General features: G+C 43.7%; 1 protein-coding gene across 1 annotated transcript in view; it reads right to left on the bottom strand.

The window, feature by feature from the left end:
- Positions 1-20149: 20149 nt before the first annotated feature.
- TSPAN8 (tetraspanin 8) overlaps positions 20150-22203 on the bottom strand; it is a 33492-nt gene continuing 31438 nt past the window's right edge. The window contains exon 10 of the mRNA XM_015405713.1: positions 20150-20493. Coding sequence (XP_015261199.1) covers positions 20440-20493 — 54 coding nt within the window. The 3' untranslated portion in view covers positions 20150-20439. The remainder of the gene's footprint in view (positions 20494-22203) is intronic.

Genomic DNA, 22203 nt, shown 5'->3' with positions numbered 1-22203 from the left:
CTCCTCATATTCAGTACCATGTCCTTGGATTTGGCCTAACCTTCTAATCTGGGCCTCCTCGGCTTGTTTCCTCTTCCTGTCCAAGACCGTGTGGCAGAAGAGATCAGTGTCAGCCTCAAGCCTGAGGGAGAAAACAAGATCTCAGCTGTACACGTAGACACCACGCACACACATAGACTCAGTCCAGCAGCCTTCCTAGCCAGGCCAAAGTATCGAGGGGCAGGCCTGCTTGGAATAGCAGCGGTTTCAGGTTGTTGCTGGGATGAAGGGTGGGAGTGAGCCAATGAGACTTTAACTATCTGCAGACTTTCTATTTGTTTGATCAACAGTTATCAGACCTTGATGTATTGCCAAAATGGAGGAATGAAAAAGGGTAGCAGCACATATTTTGTGAGGTACCCTTTACCACTTGGAGTCATATGTTTGCAAAACCATTTTCTACATTGTTTGACATACCATGGTCCCGTTCACACTTGCTGGGAAATGGGGCGGGAGGCGTGGCTGTTTGTGCTGGCACAGTGTGTCCCGCTGCAAATGCGATCTGACAGGACGGCAGTTTCCTTCCTCGGCACACATTCCCGGCACGCTCCAATGATGCAAGAGGAGTGCGCTGGAGCAATCACGCGAAGAGAGTCAGTCAGCACCCCGTCGCAAGCCGTTTGCTAGTGGACTTTAGGAGGTAGCTTTTTAGTCCACATCTTCAGCCGGCTGCAACGAGTGCACCCTGATAATCCGCCCGGCATTCGTGCCACTTCCATGGCAACTTTTGAATCTGATCGAAGCCCATGTCTCTCTCTGCACTGTTTCTAATATTTGTAATCCTGGTCCTATTGCATTGCTGACTGAATATGTCGTGCTATTTGATTGTACTGACTTACATTGAGATAGGCAGACTACAATTCAAATAAATAATAACTAAAATAAATAATTCCTGGAAATTGAATCCCCACTCTGCAACTATACAATGCAAAAATAAATTGAGTGCTAACACTGAAGGAGCTTTTCTTTTGACTAATATTAGCTAAAAGAACTGCACAAAAACCATGTTAGCGAATTAACTTCTTTGCAGCATACTAATTGGCTGGAACTAACCCACAGACATCCTAGAACGGCCATCATTCTCTGTAGATGAGAAACCAACAAAGTTAAATGGTGTTAATGTTGCTCATGTGACAAGACACCTTTTACCTGAGCAGTCCAAATTGAGCACTCACTGCTGCCATTGCTTACTCCTTTAAAAAGAAAAACAGGATCTTAAGAGGTGCTTCAGATACATCCAAGAGCTCGGACGTGTCCAATGAGACTTTACTATTTTCTTTCCATAGTAGCCCTTCTGTTATATCACAGATTGGAAACTCCTTCAATTTCAGCAGCAGTTTTTAAATATTATTTTATTTATTGTAACAACAAATAGAGATACAATATTACCATTAAAATTACATAGGCCCCGGGCCAGATATTGCGGGGGAGAGGCGTGGCTAATTGCCCCGGAGGAAACTAACGCGCGGCCGCCCGAGCACACGTCCCGGTCGAGGTCCTGTGGTTGGGGGGAGATGCCGACCAGACGGGTATCTTGTAGCACGGCACAGAAGCCGTGCTACGCTATCGCACTAGCAATCGCTCTTTGTGCGCATGCGTTGTTGGGCGCTGTTGTGCAACCTGCAGAAACTTGGGAGACCAAAAAAACCCTTGTGTGCGACGAACAGCGGCGGGGGCCGGGTGACGTAAGTCCACCAGAAACGCTGCCAGATGCCCGCCCTTGCCCCGCGGCTTCCGGAAACTAGTACCTTGGAGGTACTAGTTTTTTACTCCGCATCTTCGGTAGGAAGCCTCGGGTTAGCCACGGGAGCTCTATGCTTCCCAGATGTTGCGGTGTGATCGCGCCCGTAAAATCCACCTACCATCCGTATCGTCAATGCGGCAAATGCTCCGTGTGACCACAGCCATAGAATACAAAACCATTACAACAATAAAACCATTCATAATGCCTCTTACAAAACCACAACAAACTTGAAGTAATAATCTCTACAATCAGCAATAAAATATCAACAGCTGTCTATAAAACAAAATCAAAGAAATAATATGTCTTTGGGATGAGAGAAATGAAAAATTGTTTCATTATTTGCAATAAATTCAACTAATGGGTACCACATTTCAATGAAAGAGGAAGCATACTGATTTGAATCAACCTGGGATTGCTGGTCTAATATTTTTTCCATGACAAATATATCCCATATTTTTAAAAACCAATCTGATATCGAAGGAGGTTTGTTACTTTTCCATGACCCTGCAATGACCAAATGAGCTGCAATCAGGTTGTGCTGTATTCCTTTCCTTTCATTTATTAGCTTCATTGACCAGAGGTCTTAAGCCAAACGTACAGGTTGTGCTGTATTAAAGGTATCTTTAAGTTATTCCAAAGATTCAACAACATTATTTCCAGACTTAGGGGAACAGAATTAATAATACTACAAGTGGAGACCTGCAAGAAACTTGCAGGATGTTTATCCTATTCCTCACACCTTTGCCTCCTCCTGTCTCCCTCTCCCTTTCTCCCTTCTGCCCCCCCTTTCTTTCTCTCTCTCCTCCATGTATGGTTTGGAGGGTGAAGTCTATGGCATTATACTGATCTGTAGTTCTTCCCCTCCTCAAATCCCACCCTCCCCAGGCTCCACCCCTCAAATGTCCAGGAATTTCCCAACCTGGAGTTGGCAACACAATTTCCTTCCCACCCAACAGCCAACCTACCTTTATCTGCCTGTCTGTCTTCAGCTTTCTGTCTCCACACTCCTCCCTCACAGCTTTTACCTAGGAAAATTACAGTCTTTCTCCACAGTGGGGACCAAAGCAGCTTAAATTATTCTCTCTTCCTTTTTATCTGCACAACAACCCTGTGAGGTTGGCTAGGCTGAAAGTATGTGACTGGTCCAAAATCATCCAGTCAGCTTCCACCACAAGATGGGGATCTGAACCTGGGTCTCACAGACCCTAATCTGAAGCTCTGTTACATCACACTGGCTTTCATAGGGTGGCTGCTGGTGAACAGTAGCAAGCAGCTGGGCGTAGTTGAGTCATGCAAATCAGGTGGTATCAAGTCACCCAGAGGGTGCTGCCTAGGGATGCCAGCCTCCAGGTAGTACCTGGGGATGCCTGGAATTACTGCTCATCTCCAGACTACAGAGATAACTTCCCATAGAGAAAATGGATGCTTTGGAGGGTGGGCTCTATGGCATTCTACCCCACTGAGGTTCCTGTCCTCCACAGGCTCCACCCCCAAATCTCCAGGAGTTTCCCAGCCTGGATCTGGCAACCTTACTCCCCATCCCCTGCTGGTGGCCAGGGGGGGACCTGGTGACCCTAAACTGCTGTCAGGCGTAGGGTTGCCAACCTCTCAGTGGGGCCTGGAGGACCCCCCCCCCCAGAATTACAACTGAACTCAAGACAGCAGAGATCTGTCTCCCTGGAGAAAATGGCTGCTTTGGAGGGTGGACTCTGTGGCATTATACCCAGCTGAGGCCTCTCCTTTCCCCAAACCGAGCCCTCCTTATAGTCCATCTCAAAACCTCTAGGGATTCCCCAGCCTGGCACTGACAACTCTTGTCAGGCCTGGCCCCAAGGCTCCCTCCCTCCCTCAAAGGCCAAAAGAGGCCAGGAAAGGGCCCTTCCCCCACCCTTTTACAGACATAGTCAGTTAGCAGGGCCCACCCGCCCTGAATGTTCTAATCTCTCAACGTTGAATGTCTGAAGTTAGATCCCTGCAGAGACCATTTCAAAAGGTATTGGGGGGAATTCAACCTTCCCTGAAGGGTTTTTTTTTACTTTTTGGATTTTTCTGCAGACACAGGAAGTCAACTGACTATGTAGGAAAAGCTGTTGGGGGAGAGTGAGCCCTCTGTTGGCAGAAATAAGTATCCGCACAACCCCCTTCCCTTTGGGAATTAGAAATATAGATAAATCTGATACTGCACACCTCACCAAAAAGACTGTGCATATCTACAAGAGCCAGTATGGTGTAGTGGTTAGGAGCATGGACTCTAATCTGGGAGAACTGGATTTGATTCCCCACTCCTCCACATGCAGCTGCTGGATGACGGCTGCGGTCACACGGAACATTAGCCATGCTAGAGAGACGGAAGTCAGGTGGAGTTTCCAGGCGCGATCTCACCGGCACATCTGGGAAGCGTAGGGCTCCCTCTGATAAGAGGGAGGAGGGTTTCCTCCTGTTGCAGAGGTTTCCTCTGCAGCACCCGGGTTCGGAGGCAACCCTGTTCAATTTTCCTTTATAGGTATGGAAGAAAGACTATAAGTATAAAATAAGGATGCACAGAGGGAATCCAGCAAAAGAAGTATAGAAGTCTTGAATAACTTAAATAAGAATGTAATAATGTTTAGATAATGAATTAGAGGAAGTTGTACGGCGGTTTGGGCAAGCGGGTAAAGAAAGGGAATAAGATAACGAGGATAGAGAGTACTTATATGCTTTCAATGTTTAATTTGATTCTTAGAAAGAGGAGAATATGAAAAATGAAGTGTTAAAACATGCATAGAAATATCTATATCTATCTATATCGATAGATAGATAGATAGATAGATAGATAGATAGATAGATAGATAGATAGATAGATAGATAGATGATAGATATAGATAGACATACACATACACACACTTAATAAAATATCAATTAAAAAAAGAGATAGTGTTGATTTATGACATTTCATTAAGTTCACAACAAACAGATCTTTAAGATCCAGGGGAATTTTGACTCCCAAGTGTCTCCAATTCGATGATTGCTTAAGTTCTTGATCAGCCGCCTATATAGAGTTCAAAGGTTTGATGTATAAAACAACATCATCCACAAACAAACTCATCTTCACTTTAATATTGTCTAGTTCTATGCCTTGAATTTGGGGATTTTTGTGGATGGCTATTGCCAAGAGCTCAATAGAAAGTGCAAACAATAGGGGTGATAGTAGGCATCCCTGTGTAGTGCCACACAATAATGAAATATTTTCCAAAGATAAATTATTGACACTAATTTGTGCCTTCGGTGATGTGTATAAAGCTTGGATGGAGCACAAAAAGCATTCTACAAATCCCATATGATGCAGAAGAGAGATCAAGTAGCTAGGTTCAAGTTTATCCAAGGTTTTTTCAATGTCTATAGATTGTATGAGATATTCTGTTCTTTTAACCTAGTATAATTTATAATATTAAGCATTTTCCAGGTATTATCAGCTATGTTGTGATTTGGCATGAACCCAGTTCGATCTTTGTGGACAGCAGTTTGACTTGTGGCAGAAGCCCTCCACAGATATTCCATTCTGTTCACACAAACTGGACCCTGCCAGCTACATACATGCAAAATGCATACCTGATGGGCTTCCAGTCAGCGTCGATGGAATTGAAAATCTGCAGAGGGCTCATCCCAAGACTTCCTCCACCACCACTGGTATTAGTGTTCTTCTATTAGAAAAGGAAACAAAACCAAGTAACTTACAAAGGCAAGTTACTGAAATGACAATTCAATTAAATCAACTACAACAAATTAGAAAGGAAAAATCCATGTCATCACAACAAAAAGTCATAAAATTGACTCTTGCTTCCATTAATCAAAAGTTTTTTTTAAAACGTACGGTCTTGCAGTCTTTTCTATAAGAGTGGAAATGTTTCTAACCTCCAAGGCAGTACATATCACAAGAGTGGGCAGCACCTGACTCTCACCATCACAGGAGAGGCACAAAATGAAATGTGGAGAGGCTGAGCATAAACCCATAAAAGGAGGCAGTCACTAAATGGGTTAGTGGATTGTGAAGTACTTTTGAAACCAGCACTTCAATTAATTCTAGAAACACACTGAGTCAGCAGTGTGATGTGGTTGCTAAAAAGGCAAATGCAATTTGGGGCTAAATATAGTGTCCAGATCACGAGATGTGATGGTACCACTTTACTCTGCTCTGGTTAGACCTCACCTAGAGTATTGTGTTCAGTTTTGGGCACCACAATTTAAGAAGGATATAGACAAGCAGTGCTGGAACGTGTCCAGAGGGGTGCAACGAAGATGGTGAGGGGTCTGGAGATGAAGTCCTTTGAGGAATGGTCGAAGGAGCTGGGTATGTTTAGCCTGGAGTGGAGATGACTGAGAGGTGATACGATAACCATCTTCAAGTACTTGAAGGGCTGTCATCTAGAGGATGATGTGGAGTTGTTTTCTGTTGCCCCAGGAGGTCGGACCAGAACCAACGGATTGAAATTAAATCAGAAGAGTTTTCAGCTAAACATTAGGAAGAACTTCCTGACAGAGCAGTTGCTCAATGGAACAGGCTTCCTCGGGAAGTGGTGGGCTCTCCTTCTTTTGAGGTTTCCAAACAGAGGCTAGTTAGCCATCTGACAGCAATGCGGATTCTGTGAACTTAGGTAGATCATGAGAGGGAGGGCAGGAAGGGTTGCCTCAGTGCTAAGTTCCTGTGGCCCTTTTTTACATGCCCAGGGAAATGCTGCTCACCACTTTGGGATCAGGAAGCAATCCTGGAGGTTTTTTGTCATCTTCTGGGCATGGAACAGCAGTCACTGTGTGTGTGAAGGGGGAGATATTTGTGAATTTCCTGCTTTATGCAGTGGGTTGGACTAGATGACCCTGGAGGTCCCTTCCAACTTTATGATTCTACCCAATTTCATTACTTCATTTATACTGTGCCTTTCTCTCCCATGGGGACTCAGAGCAACTTATATCCTTCTCCTCTCCTCCTCTGTTTTATGCTCATAACAACCTTGTGAGGATGTGACTGGCCCAAGGTCACCCAATGATCTTCCATGGCAGAGCAGGGATTTGAACCTGGTTCTCCCAGTTCCTAGTCTGACACTCTAAGCATTACACCACACTGGCCCTCGTCTGAAATGACTTGTTCACAGTGTCTCAAGACAAAATTCCTAATGACCTATTTTTTGTTTGTATTACTTCTCTCCCCCCCCCCCCATATGTGTTGTACTTCTGCAAAAGTAGGGGAAAGTGAAGCCGCAAAACTGGGCAAGGTGCCAAACCGATTTAGACAATTTTTGGTTTGAAAATTTTGCATAACAATCTATTTTCATTATCTGGAATAAACAGATCCAATGGAGGGATTTAAAGAATAGCATAGATGTGATATATCTTAATGTTTTGGGAATGTAGCTGGGGATTCTGTGCGACAAAAAATAAAACAAAACACACATACACAAAACTTAAATGACTTTCATAAGGTTCAAGAGGAAGCCTGTAGCACAGGGTAACCAAAAGAATTACTCTCCCACTTTTTCCTGCTGGAGTTTTACTTCCCTCACAAAAATGAAGACTTAGGGATCATTCCAGTACAGTTAAATGTAATATGGTGAGGGGCTTGGTGACACTGCGAATGATGGCAGTCATTGAATCGTCTGGCTCTGCTCCCCTTCCCTCTCATAACTCGCCTACAGATGACAAACAGAGCTTGTGATATCCCCGGAATGGGCAGAAATAACAGGAATAACTCCAACAATCTAAAACGGGCAAGTAAGACCTCTATAAACTTCTTTACCCTGTGCAATTGCCGCTCGGAGCAAAAAAAAATTGGCACCAAAAAAACAGTAATGGCGGCCGACCCATCTTTGGCACACTTAATGGAATCTGCTTAAAACAAACAAGATCTCCCTAATCTATTAGAGCAGATGGAACGGAGACTTGCTGATAATCTATTGAGATCCCTACAACTGTTCAAGACCAATTATCAGAGATCCAAGCCTCTCTAACGCAAACAGCTCAAAAAGCGGAGGCTGCTCTAAATATGGGCATGATTTTAAAGGACGTTGTCAGAGATATTCAGGCCAGAGACACGAACTACAGAGACTGCTTGCTTACTTTGGAAGCCCAAATACGATACCTTAACCTGAAGATTAGGGGGATCCCAGAAGGGGAGGAAGGAACAGCAGAACTGGCTTGCATCAGCTTTGAAGTTGGAGGATGGTGTGGCGCCAGCCATTTTAAGAGCATATAGAACCCAAGATCCTACTAACTCAAGATGCAGAGGCCCCAGAGATATCTTAATACAATTAGCTGACTGGAGAACCAAAACACGAGTGCTAGATGAAGCCAAAATTAAAGGGTTTTTATTGTTTAAAGAGACGCAAGTTTTAACACCCTTCAAGATTGGAGAGCAAATTATAAGGATTTTAAAAGATGTACCATTTGAAATTCGACAGAAGCGGAAGGCATATAAAGGACTGACCATATTCTTGCAAAACTGCCAAATTAATTACAGGTGGTTGATTCCAGAAGGACTGGTCTTTAAGTTTAAAGACAAAAGAGAGAAGATTGACTCCATTTTCAAAGCACAAGAATTTTTGAAGAGACACGCCAGCTCAGAGGAGGAAGCAAAACTCGCTAAGTGGAAAGTTTTTAGCAGCGACGAGGACAGCAATCCAGAAGGAGGAGACGAAGAACTGGAAGAAAAAGGAGCGGCAGGAGGTGTCTCCTATAATCTAAGAGAGAAGAAAGGCAGACGCCCCAACACCTGATGAACTTTTGAGAGTGCTGCAATGGACAATACTAATATTAACCCAAAAGGACTTTACTAATCTAACTAATTTTTTTTATCTTTGACAGGTAATGAAGCAAGAAGATCGACCGCTCATGGTGGAAGCTATGGATTGTACTAATACTGATAAAAGATTAATATACTAATTTACTCACCACTCACCACTTTTCTTAATCCCTCTATATACCTTCCCTTTTTTTCTGAAAAATTTAAAGCAATAAAATTCTCTCCTTTTTAGGAGAGTTTAATTAAAAAAAAAAGAGAGAGATGCAAGTTTTGATTTTTCTGGATATACCACAAGAAGTGCTACAAATCCGGAGATCCCTAAAGCCAATTACCTCCCGGCTCCATCAGGTCAGCTTTCGATACAAATGGCTGCCGTCAGGAACTCTGCAGGTAAACCATCACGGGACTGTGTTGCAAGCATCGGATGAAGACTCTGGATTTGAACAATTAAAGGCGTTAAATATATCTGAAGCAGCTGAAAACATAAAACACAATCCAAAACGAAGACTGCAGTTCCCAGGATCTCCTGAGAAGACCGGCAAATACTCGATCAGAGACTGTTTTCCCAATGGCCACAGAGCGAATGAGCCCCCCGAATGCACATTAACTGAGCTGGGAGGGAGGAAGTTTGGATTTTTCCTATGAAACATATAAATACGTATTTACTGTCATTTTAATATCTTCTAAATATTGCACTGCCAGTTCCAAAGTTTGTATTGTCTGTTCTTTACTTTTTGGTATACTTAAGAGGGGGGGGAGTAGACTGCTCCCTAGTTAAGTGACCACTTTTGGATCTCATCTGAAGAGGAAGGTGAGTAATTCTCCAAAGTTGGTCCACAATTCATGTTATAAATTTAAGTTTATAGTTGAAGTGATTGGAATCTATTAGGACTATATAGGTTATTGCACTGTTTTGGTTTTATTACTGTTGGAGGTAGATAATCATAGTTAACGCTTGTTATCATATTTTTTTAGCTTTAGGAAGTATATCATATTTAAGTGATTTATTGTTGAAATTAATTTTTATAAAACTTACTAGTATTTCATAACAAATTTTAAAAAATGTGATATGGCAACCGAAATACATTGGGTAGAGGTCTTAATGGAATGTATTTAAATTATTATGATATTTTATTCTGATCTTGTTCCAAAGAGTTTAATGGTCCCCCTACATTTTATCCTCACAGTAACCCATGCACTTGGGGCTGGAGTGGAGATTTGAATATGGGCTTTCCCAGGTCCTAGCTGCAGCACCTTAGTCATTCATTTATTCCTCAATGAGATTCACATTATCTGTGTTTCTGAAGCCAATTCATTGCTGGAAAATCACAGGTTGAAAATGTGTCCCTGTGGTTGCAGGAATTGATACCCAGAAACTGCATCTGTAGCAATGGTGGGCACAGGTCACATGCCATGGGATGTCTATTCTAAGCAAATTTTGGGCAAATGGCACGGAACCCTCTGGTAATGTGTGCCATTTTTCACATTGAGAAAAAAGTTGCTGATATAGGCTCCGGTCACACTGGGGGAAAAGGTGCGGCTGAAGTCCGGCTTTTTTGAGCCGCGTCAAAAAAGAAGCGTGGCGGCGGGATCAGACAGTTGCTCCCCAGCATGATCAGAGGCCAGGAAGCCACAGATCGGTGAGTGAGGTGAGCTCGCTGCACATGCGTATGCATGCGCAGTTCAACAGAGCCTCCGTATGCTGCAGGGAGACAGGCGCGTCAGCAATCAGACGCCAGCCCATGCTGTGCATCAACAGGTAGGTAGTACTCTTTTGGTGCTACCTTTTTGCGGTGGGTTTTCACCTGGAAGGGACGGATCAGGGACGGGTGCACACCACTTCCCAGATGTTGCGGTATGATCGCGCCCGCTTGATGCACCCCAATCCGTCCCTCCTGCGGGGCAAATCCTCCCGTGTGACCAGGGCCATAATTAACCTAGTATAAACTGAGTATAACCTAGTATATATGCTACAATGAAATCTAGTGTATCTTGATTTTCAGGCGAATGTTGACAGTCCATGAAACTAAGAAATAAGCTAGTGATACTTTAAAAAAACCCAACCTACTATTATTAGTTGAATATATTTACCTCAGTGCACCATACCGGAATTTCATGTACTTACTGGATTTATATCCTGCTTTCCCTCCATCATGGCAAATGTAACATTCCCATGACATCTCTCTTCCTTGCACTGATTAGACCCAGACTTGCTCAGCTTCAGCAAGGTTGCTGTATCATATGACTTCAGACCATACCATGGGTCTATTTATCCTTGCCCTTTCTAGCCAGTTCTATCCTTGCATGCCTCTCACTGCACAAAATGAAATTCAGGTATCCTCAAAGAGTCCTTCTTCTGTGAACACAAAAGACTGAGAGTAGTGAATGCATGAAGCTGCTTTATCCTGAATCAGACCATTGGTCCATCAAGTACTGTCTACTCCTTATTATAAAATGATGTATGACACATGATTAATAATATTGTATCACCTATCAAATCATGATGATGCTTGATATGGAATACAGCGCATTCCACATGACACACATCATACTGCCACCCTGGAACATCTGCTCTTGCTTAGGCTTAACCACCTCACCTTCAAAGGATGCTAGCAAGTGGCTCATCTCTTGTATACATTTTGGAATGATGAAGTCCCTGTAACAATGATTGATTATTTCCAATTTCCATCTGAATTTGGGTGTAATGTTTGCAGATTCAAAAAGCTGGCACAGTCAGGTACAGAGTAAGTAGCCCACCTGGCTCCACTTACACCTTTTTCAAATTAAAGGCAATGTAACCTAAAACCTCTATCTTATGCTTTTTAACATTTCACACAAAGCCATTTAAGAAATTTATTGTGGTTTATAAAAGATCCGACGTTTTCATTTGGTGTGTCCCACTACAAACACAATACAGTACCTGTTAACCAGATGGCTTGTGAATTACTAGCCAAAAGGTACCAGATCTCCTGTTTAGAAGCTGTTGTATAGCATACATACCATATTCAGGTGATATTAATGGGAAAAAAATCTGGAAAAATTACAAGCCATTATTCTGTACACAAACGGCATTCCGCCCCCCCTTTACAAGTTCAGTCAATCTAAATAAAGCTTTGAACTTCCAGATCTGTCCATTTGCAGGGGCTGACTTATAACAGTCAGGCAGCCAATATGACGAAAACTTTGGCATGGACCCAAGTATTTTTAATCAGTGAAATTGTATGGCAGTGTATGAAACAGATGGGCCACGTTTGCATTTTGCATGGATAACAGATTCTCTTTAATTTAATAGAAAATCAGTACAGACCATACACTGAGTTCCAAAAGGATTTACTGCTTCCTGGCAATATATACTGTACAGCAAGTCATAACAGCGAGGCCTAATAGGATCTTGTAATGTTTTTATGGAAAACAATTTATTTTTAGAGACTGTAAATGAAACAATGCCTGTGTCAGTGTAGGTGCAATCAAACCACTTTACTATCATATCAAAATTAATACTGCATTTTCTTTCTTTGGATGGCATTAACTCAAACCAGGTGTTTCCTACAAGTTCAGGATTGATAAAAGTAAGAACATGCAAAGAGAGAGAGAGAGAGAGAGAGAGAGAGAGAGAGAGAGAGAGAGAGAGAGTGTGTGTGTGTGTGTGTCTTGGAAAAAGCCCAGCTCTGAAATTCTAAGAGATATGAAGTGTAGTGGAGCACCGATTTTCACAGCACCCAACCACAAGACCCTGCTTGGTCTCCTCACCCCTAACCGCCAAACGCCGCAGAGGTTGTCGCCCCGGGTCCTCCACTGGTCCATCTTTCTGGGATGGACCTCCAGTACAGTACACCCTCCAGTACAGGCTGGGGAAGTCCTTGGGCCATGCAGATGCTCTGAGTCACCTCCTGCTCAGCTCTGTGGACCTGGACCCAGTGCACCAAATCCTGCTGATGGAAGGCCTTCCGGATCGGCCTCTGCATGCCACGGACATTGCCTGCCACACCGCCAGGGATCATCTCCTCTTCCGCATTCTCGACTGGGTGGGGAGGGGATGGCCCACGGGTCGGGTGGACCCTGAATTCACTGCATTCACATCCCGAAAAAACAAACTCTCCACGCACAAGGGATGCCTCCTCTGGAGAAGCCGGGTGGTGGTTCCCCTGCCACTGCAAAAAGGGTGTTGGGAGCCCTGTGTGAGTCCCACCCAGGGATCATGAAGATGAAGGCACTGGCCAGAAGCTATATGTGGTGGCCAGGGATGGACAGTGAAATCGAGGTCTGGGTCCAGCATTGGCAGGCATGCCAGGAGACATGCCCCAAACCTCCGAAGGCCCCCGTGCACCAGTGGGAGTCCACCCACAAACCATGGGCCCAGCTACATTTGGACTAACCACGCAAGCCCCATCACCTCATCAAGGCAGCGATCCATGAGGGGAACCTTAAAGGCTACTTTCTCCCAAATGAACCCAGCTAGACACTCAGGTCATCTTCGGACAGGAGCTGTGCCAAAAACTCCAAGATGGCCAAACACCCTGCCCCTTTACTGATGGCTTTCTAAAACAAGCTTAAAACTTGTTCTTCAGATGGCTTTTCATGTATGATATTGCCAATAGTTTATAGGGAGTCTGTTTTAGTTGCCGACTAGTCTGTGTTCTTGATCTTTTGCTTTTGATTCTCTTGTTTTATATGCTGTTTTAAATTTGATAAAGAAAGAAAATTTATTCACACACACTAATCATTACTTGAAGTTGCAGTCATCACATGAAAACATCCATGTATGATCCAAGTCTCTCACCATTTCACATTTCCCCCTTCTTTCTCTTCACTTAGTTCCTCATTGAAGACGACTTTCCAGTTCTGCTTTTCAGATCTGAAGCCATTAATAAATTCTCTACTTTTTAAAGTTCCTTGACTGTGCTTTTCCATCTTGGATTTTGCCACAGACTACAGTTTACATCCAAATATTAATCCCTCAGGAGGACAGCCTTTCCTAATAAACTGATGTTACAAATTGTTCTTTGGAGATAGTCTGACCTAAGTGTAGTGTCATATTAGTTGGAAGTTAGATATTAACATATAAATCACCAGCTTGCATAAAGACAGGCATGATTTTCATTTGGGTCTCACTTCTTCTGGCAAAGGCAAGTACAGGTCGTCTGCCATATCTATGACTGCAATAATCTGTATCTACAATTTCTGGTGTTGCTAATATCTAATTTCTTGGCCTTAGATGATTCCCATCTGTTTGATTCAACTGAATAATATAGAAGCTGAACATGACCTTGACCATAATAATTACCAAGTTAAAAAAAACCCCACAAATTTATCATTCCATTGAGGATTTATTGCCAAATTCAATTTTTAGCTGTTCCAGAGATTAACATTATGCAGTGGATAAGGTTGCAGAAACTGGGCTCGGCACTTTTAAAAGCAAGCTAATTGTTCACGCAACTGTTCCCTTTTGATATAGATACTGAAACTTCTTTTAAAGTTGCTTTGCTACATTTGTTCTAATAAGGCGTTGATGTCTCCAGCTTTCTGACATACTGCTTTCCTCTTATGAAGAAGCATAATTAATGTCATTCATTGCTTTTTTCTGCAGTGCTATGATATCTATGGATTCATTTTTTTCCTAGTACCACACTATCCTTGATCATAAGAAAACATATCAAATACTGCATCAAACTAATGATTCGTTTAGTCCTGTGTTCTGTATCCAAAAGTGGGCAGAACTGGATAGTTTATAACCATCCTCCAACTATAAAGAGAGTCTACGTCTCCCTTCTAATTCCTCATGATGTCCCAGATTCACCTTGAGTTGTGCCTCTTAACAGCATTTATCAGCATATTACACTGAGGACTTGTATCACACCTAGGAGAAGCATTCATGGTGATTGACTCAATACAATAAAACCCGTTTCCTGAGAAAGCCACTGAAGACTGAGCAGCTTTTAGAAGACATCCTGTTTGTACACTCTGTCAGTTTAAAGCTGGTGGATGACTGGGTGGAATTTCAATATTTGATGGAATTTGTGTTAACTATGTTGTACCTGGCTTTTTGATTTGCTGTTGATACGGAACCCCTATGATGGTGCAGACACAAAAACTATCATTAAAAGGCATCATGCTAACTGGTTAGGAAGGCAAGTAAGCCTCTATTCTAGTGTAATCTATGCTGACATAGTATCCCACTGATGTCTCAACAATATAACCCAATTTGACAGCACTAGCAGTCAGTTCAGAAATCAGCAGTGAGCATACCAGAGAAACAGGACTGGACTTAGTAACTCATGCCACTTCAGCACACATTCCACCCTTAGCACTGATACAATGTTGTGCATGTAAATGCTGGAGTATGTATAAGCACTCCACTAAATCCAATCAGAGTGAAAAACAGGGTTCCTCATCTGCTTCCCACCACATCTATAGGGTAAAATCACAGTGTAGTGGGTATCCTAAGTCTGCAGCCAATCATAGATCTCCTAAATACCATGTCAACCCCAGCCAGGATATTCATATCTCAGATGATATGATAGAGGACACAGCTGTATCTTTCTAGCCAAACATAAATACACACATGCGGAGGGCACTTTGATGGGGCAATGCCCCCTCAGTCTGCCAGGCCTTCCAATATTACCTAGTGGGAGCAATAGAGTGCCAGGTAGCATCATGACATTGCTCAGGCTGCCAAGGTCTCCAGTTCAGTCAGTCTTGTTAGTCTTTGTAGCAACTTAGCAAATTCATTGGATACACAGGGCTGGTTTTGTTTGTTTTTGGAAAGATAAGAGAGGAAGGGGACCTTCAATGCATAATAATGTCTGTGAAGAAACCTATTTTAGGAGCTAGCAATGCCTTGCTTTGGAGAAACTGTGGGGTGTGCAGATCGACAAGGAGGCACTGGCTATGGTAGCGGGGGTGAAGAAATTTCATCATTATTTGTACGGCTAGCCCTTCACCATCATGACAGACCACAAGTCCCTTCTGGGCCTCCTCACCCCCGACCACCCTTCTCCGCAAATGGTTTCCCCCCCCCCATGTACTTCGTTGATCGATATTCCTGGCCAGTTACTCGTATGCTCTGGTTCACCGGCCAGGTAAAGCAATGGGTCATGCTGATGCATTGAGCCACCTTCCCCTGCCCATCACGGACTTCGACCCTGTCCCAGTTCATCAGGTCACTCTGATGGAGTTGCTTCCAGAGTGGCCAGTCCATGTCCAGGAGGTGGCATGGCACACAGCCCAGGACCGGGTCCTCTGCCTTGTTCTGGACTGGGTGGGGAGGGGGTAGTCCCCAGGCCAAAGGGGGGGGCGAATTTACAGTTTTTTCCTCCCAGAAAGACAAACTATCGTCCCACAAGGGCTGTCTGATGTGGGGAAGCCGAGTGGTGATTCCGGAGCCTCTACAAAACTGGGTCCTCACAGCGCTCCACAAAAACCACCCGGGGTTCATTGGGATGAAGGCGCTGGCAAGGAGTTATGTCTGGTGGCCGGAATTAGACCGAGACATTGAGGACACTGTAAAGCGCTGTATGAAATATCAGGAGACACGGCCCACACACCCCAGTGCACCAGTGCGCCCCTGGGAATCATCCCACAGGCTCTGGATCAGTTACCCCTGGATTTCGCGGGCCCGTTCCAGGGACAGCTGTTCTTTATCCTTGTAGATTTCTACAGCAAATGGCTGGAGGTGGTCCCAGTTTACTCCACCTCCTCACAGTCAGGCCATCTGGGCAATGTGGAGGATCTTCAGTGCTCAAGGCATCCCGGACTCCATGGTGAGCGACAATGGCTTGGCTTTCACATCTGAGGAATTTAAGACCACCACATTAGGTCGGCCCCCTTCCATCCGGCAATGAACGGGCAAGCAGAATGGATACAAACCACCAAAGAAGCGCTCCGGCAGATAGATACTGGGGACTGGGAGTTCAAGTTGGTGGCATTTCTCTTTGGTCAATGGACAACACCCCACACCACCACTGGCCATAGCCCCATGGAACTGCTCCTGGGCCACTGCTTGACCACCCAGCTGGATCACCTCCACCCCGACCAGGCACCTGAAATGGAACTCATTCCCGAGACGCAGGAGGCTTCATGCGGGTTCTTCCTGGAGGACCCGGTTTACGTGCACAACTACGTGTGGGGCCCGCCATGGATCCCCACCCGGGTGGTAAGGGTGACAGGACCTCGGTCCTATGAGGTCTCCAGCGAAGATGGCCAAGTCCACAGGAGGCACATTAACCAGCTATTCTGGAGAGTCTTGCCCCTGGATCCAGAGGATGGGAACTACGAGGAACCTGACGGCCAGGAGGCCGCAACGCACTTGCCACTCCAGGGCATGCCAGCCTTACCGGACGCTTCACCCAGACCAAGCACTGAGGACAGGGAGCTCGCCCCATGGAGACCCCCACCAACCGAGACACCACCGACAACTCCAGTCAGCGCAACCCCGGGCACTTTAGAAATAGTCCCCACGACAGCCCCAGAGCTTCGCCGCTCCACTAGGGAACGAAAAGTGCCAGCCTATCTTAGAGACTATGTGTGTATATGTGCTTTGGACCAAGGGGGGAGGGGTGTTATGTATTGAGGTTGACCGCATGTGAGGCCGGTCCTCCACCCGGTCGTGCAAAGCCGCCGAGCTTTGCATCCGAGAACAATGGCCTGAGCGGATCCTGGCCACGGTCTGTCCGAGGGCTAGGATCCTAGCGAGGACCAATGGAACACCTGGCTAATGTAAATAACCTATCACTGGTGTGGGGTGTGTTTGGGGTGTGGGTTTACTGGGAATATAAGCTGGCCTACGAGCCAATACTTTTGTCTTGTTCTTCACCTTTAATAAAAGTATGAGCTGAAATCACTGCATCAGTCTCAGTACTTTTCAGAAAGTATCAGGTATGTACTGTTCCCCCTTGCCCAGCTCTGAAAGCCCAAGAAGTAACAGACACAGAAGGTGTTCTACTGAACAAACCCTCCCACCCACCATGTTATGTACATGGTCTTGTGCTGCACTTGTGTCTTTCTGTTGTGGCTGGCTAAGTTGCTTTGGATTTAGACCTCGATAATATTTAGCACCCGCATCAGCTTGTCTCCCCCATCTATACGAAAGTCTCCAATATTTTTTCTGTAGGGAATAGCAGAATGCCATCGATGTCAGTAAGTATGAACTTGGCAAGTCTTTAATGACAACCACAGTCAATTTCTTTGACAGATGACTAACCAATTGAAGGTTTTTCTGGATTCAGACCAATTAAATATCATAGCAACATAATCATAACAGTGCAGCTTCATAACACTTATTCAACAAAACACAAAGGAAGGTTTGGCAAACAACCATCATGAATTCAAAACATGATGCTTACCTTAGGTCTTCACACAATCATACTTTTGGTACTGAGCTAAAAGTTTCAGTCTCAGTTCTACTGAAGTACATTAAGAGCAGCTGTTTACTTTGGGAGAATCAAGGTTGTAGCCAGTACCTCTAGTTTGTGCCTTGCTATAGGGTCTTTCATAGCAGTAGGAAATTCAGTATCCCTTTCCAGGGCAAGGAAGAACCTCTGCCTCAGATATGGCCTAGTAGCAGATTCTTAGCAGTTGCACAGTTCTATGTTTGGGTCTCAAGAAGAGGGCCAGGATAATTGTCAAGCAAATTCCTTACCCATAAGGAGACCACATAATTCCTTGACAGACTGTGGCATGACCAATGGAACCCTAGAAAGCTGCAGGCACCCAATGGGAAGCAGTCTACAAGAAGTGATCTAAGCTACTTTTTTACATTTAAAATTTTTTAAATGCAACACTGGAATACATTTGTGTAATCTCTTTTTCTCAGAATGGAATTACTAACATTCCAGATTTGCTAAACACCAGATATTAAAACCAAAAGCCAGTTTTGATAGGATTTTCAAAAACAAATCAGCTATCAAGATCTTTAAACTGAGATTATCCAATTTGAGGTTGTTTAAACCAAACAGAAAAAAGGCACTACTCCAAAAGTGGGCATAATGCTCCTTCGGTAACAACAGGCTGTTTTATCAGCCCTCGGTTTCAGTACTAAAATATTCAGGTTTTTCTAATTTCTACTCCCATTTAAACATTTCCCAGAAAGACTGTCAATTGCATTGATCTTGAAACAACACTGAGGAACTAACTGCTTTCTTTAAATTCTTTTTTTTTAAAGGCAGCTGAGAACAAGCACAGCGTGGACAAAATAAAATGGTTTCTTTGGTCTGAAAGAAAGCATACAGGCCAGGAAGTATCTCCTTTCAATTGCCAATTTGAACACATCATGATTACCTGAAGGGCAATTATAGTAGATCCAACACACACTATTGTTCATGGAACAAAGCTGATTCCAAATCACAAATGGGAATCATAAAAACTTCAGTTTCGAAGAAAACACTATTCTCTTGCAAAATGTATCAGAGGTGGCCATATTCAGCTTCTTTTTCTTGTACTCCATAATGCTATGGTGGTGGCCTAATATATGTGCCGTGTGTGTGCGCACACTCACTTTGGAAGAGGCAAATGCTGTGGGAGAAAACCTGCTTGAGACTCTGGGGAAGGGAAGCTTCAGAACCTCCTGCCCTTTTGTCAATTCAATCAAACCCAACTCTACACATGTAAAGACTGGGAGGGGGCTGCTGCTACTGCACATATCCTGGAACTCAGGATTTCTTAAATCATGATAGGAAAAGAAAGGATCTTGAACTGAACCTCGGAGCTTGCACTGCTCCAGTGTTCCCTCTAAGCTGAGTTAGTGTGAGCTAGCTCACAGTGTTTTAGCCTCCGGCTCACACATTTTTGTCTTAGCTCAGGGAAGATGGCTCCAGAGCAAACTAATCTATGCAGCAGCCAAGTTGCTCACTCACAACTTTAATGCCAGTAGCTCACAAAGCTACTGTGACAAATTTTTGCTCACAAAACCCCACTGCTTAGAGGGAGCCTTGCTCTGCTCCCTTGTGGTTTGGTAAGAAAGAGCAACTTAAGCAGATTTCTAAGCAGGTGCAGCACAGTACTCCTCCCCTTGGGAAGGATGATGCAGCCAGTTGACTTACCTAGTGATTACACACACACCATGGTGTGTTACCCTTTGGTAAATGGCCATCTATATTCATCCACTATGTCAGTTCCCAAACCATAAGAGCCGTAAGAGAAGTGCTAATATAAGAAATAAATTACATTATCCAGTTCCTGTCAGTTCCCAAACCTACGTCAGTTCCCAAACCATAAGTGCCATAAGAGAAATGCTAATATAAGAAATAAATTATATTATCCAGTTCCTGTAAGCACAAGATGTCCATCTAGATAGCCTTTCATGGCCTTTCATCTTTTTGCTTGGGCTGATAATTGCTGCTGTGTTTCTCTATTAGGTGCCAGTGTCCAGACATGGGGCCTTCTGCATGCAAACTATGGGGTCCACCAGTGAGCCACAGCTCCTTCCCCTCAAAAGAAGCATACCTCCAAGGGCATGCCCAGCTTGGTGACATGCAGAAACACTGGAGGTGGTCTCCATTTTTTTTATGCCCCCTTACTTAACAGTAGGCCTTTAGAGTTGTACGGATGAAGCATCTCCCCAATTTTGATTCCTCTGAAATGTCAACACAATGGGTGGCAAAGTAAATGTTTCATTTTATTGACATGTAATCTTGGGGGGGGGGGAGATTTACAAAGTATAAACAAAAAGGCAAGTAATTGCAATTTTAAAGAATCCAGCTACAGATCATTAGTTTCCCTAATTTTAAGCAGATTTTATTTCACAACTCATGAAGAAGTGGTCCGGCTCTTATCATTGCAGCTGTTTCTGACATACATGTACTTCTTGTAGGGTGCCAAGCCAAACATCAGTCTTACAATCTACAAAGGTTTCTCATTTGGCTGGTGACAGATTTCTGACACTTCTGTGGTTTCATTTTCTCTGGATTTGGCAGTAAAGGCTCATTGAAAACACCAGACCAAGAACCTGGAAAAGAAAGATGTTTATGGTATTATTTGGCAGTTTCAGATATCCCCCACATAGTCAATACACAGTGAGAACATTTTGTTTGCTAACTTCTTGGATTTATGTGCAGCTGAAATCAGCTATGCAGAAAACCTTTTGCAAAATAATTTTTAGAAGTATGATTCTACAATCCTGGGATTTTAATTAAACCCACACTATGGGAAACCTACATTTATCCTAAAATATTGAGTGCTTTAAAGGGTGAAGAAATCTCTTATGATTAGGTTTTTATGGCTCATCACACTAATGAAGCAACAAACGGAAAAACAACCCAGTTCAGAAAGGGGTTTTTTGGTACTTTTTCTCCATCTGAATTATGAATGTGAAGCTTTAAAAAAGCATTCCAGTTTTATATCAATCCTTTAGTTTCAGGACAAAAAACAAACAAAACCCTATGCATAAAAAGCCAGATCACAGGAGCAATCAAAGTAGTTACTTGGGCTGGCAATGTTGTTTAGGTGCACCAGTGATGAAACAGTGCTCCATCTAAGAAGTTTGTCCCAGAATCATTTGCACTGTTGGGGACATGCCTCTTGGTTGCAAACCTGACCAATCCAAGTGTCCTGTCTCAGCATCCTCTACAATACTGCAAAGGATCAAGGGAACATCAATCATGTCGTGAAGCCATTTGGGCTAGCAAATGGCCTTGGGAATTAGTATGTCTTACTCAAGGTTTGCTGTTCTCCTCCCTTTCTGGACCAATCTAAAGCCAATGGTCAAAGTGATAGCACTACGATTTTGCTTCTTTTTCCAAAGCACTATTTATTTTGCAGAATTGTTCGTGGATGAGGTAACAATTTGTATTAGGTAGCTCAAAATATTCTCGTAGGATAACCCAAACATTCTCTTTAGATAAAAGATATGGATCAGAATGTAAAATTTAAAACCCTTCTCTCTCCTGGGTGAACTAAGTTTTCAGAAGGACAATTTAATTACTGCTGCTAAAACTAGGCACCGTTTAAACTTTGGTTTTATTAACGCCGGGGCGAAGCTCCGCCCAAGCGCATATTGCCAACACTAAACTTTTTTTTTTTAATGGCGGGCGAAAAGTGGAAGCCTTGGGCAGCTTTCGAGCGGGGAACAGGAAGTGGCTCTACACTGGCAGAGGAGCAATCACACAGGGGGGAAATGCGGCTGGAACCGGAGCAGCAGGAAAACACCACTTGGGGACCTGGTAGCAAAATACTCTGGGTTAAAGCAGTTTTGAGCTGGTTGGCAATGGCTAGGGACGGAAGGCAGATGCTGGCTGTGTGATCATGTATAAATAGTCCGTTTCTAACCGGCACGTAAGCCAGCTCAAATGGCCCATCTGAATGCACCTTTAGAGATTTAAAACTTAAATGGATTCAGAATGGTGGCCTTGGTAGAACTACAGAAGAGACTTCTTCACCTATTGCCTTCAGCAAAGTGTCACTAGAGCTACTAACTAGCAATACAATTTCTCTGGAAAGTTTTTACCACAGTTTAGTACATTTTTATCCCATTCTGCCTCCAAAAGCCACATGGCAGCATCCTTACAAGAAGCCTGTGAGGGAGATTCTGCTAAGAGAGACTATGACTGGCTTAGAGTCACCTAAGCAAGCTTCATGGGTGGAGTGGGGAACTGAACCCAGATGTTCCAGATCCCAGACCAGCACCCTAACTACTACGCTGGCTCCCAATCAAACAGAT

Source organism: Gekko japonicus, unplaced genomic scaffold, assembly GCF_001447785.1.
Source record: "Gekko japonicus isolate JY-2015 unplaced genomic scaffold, Gekko_japonicus_V1.1 scaffold53, whole genome shotgun sequence".
Taxonomy (NCBI): Eukaryota; Metazoa; Chordata; class Lepidosauria; order Squamata; family Gekkonidae; genus Gekko; species Gekko japonicus.
This window is presented reverse-complemented; position numbering and strand designations above follow the sequence as displayed.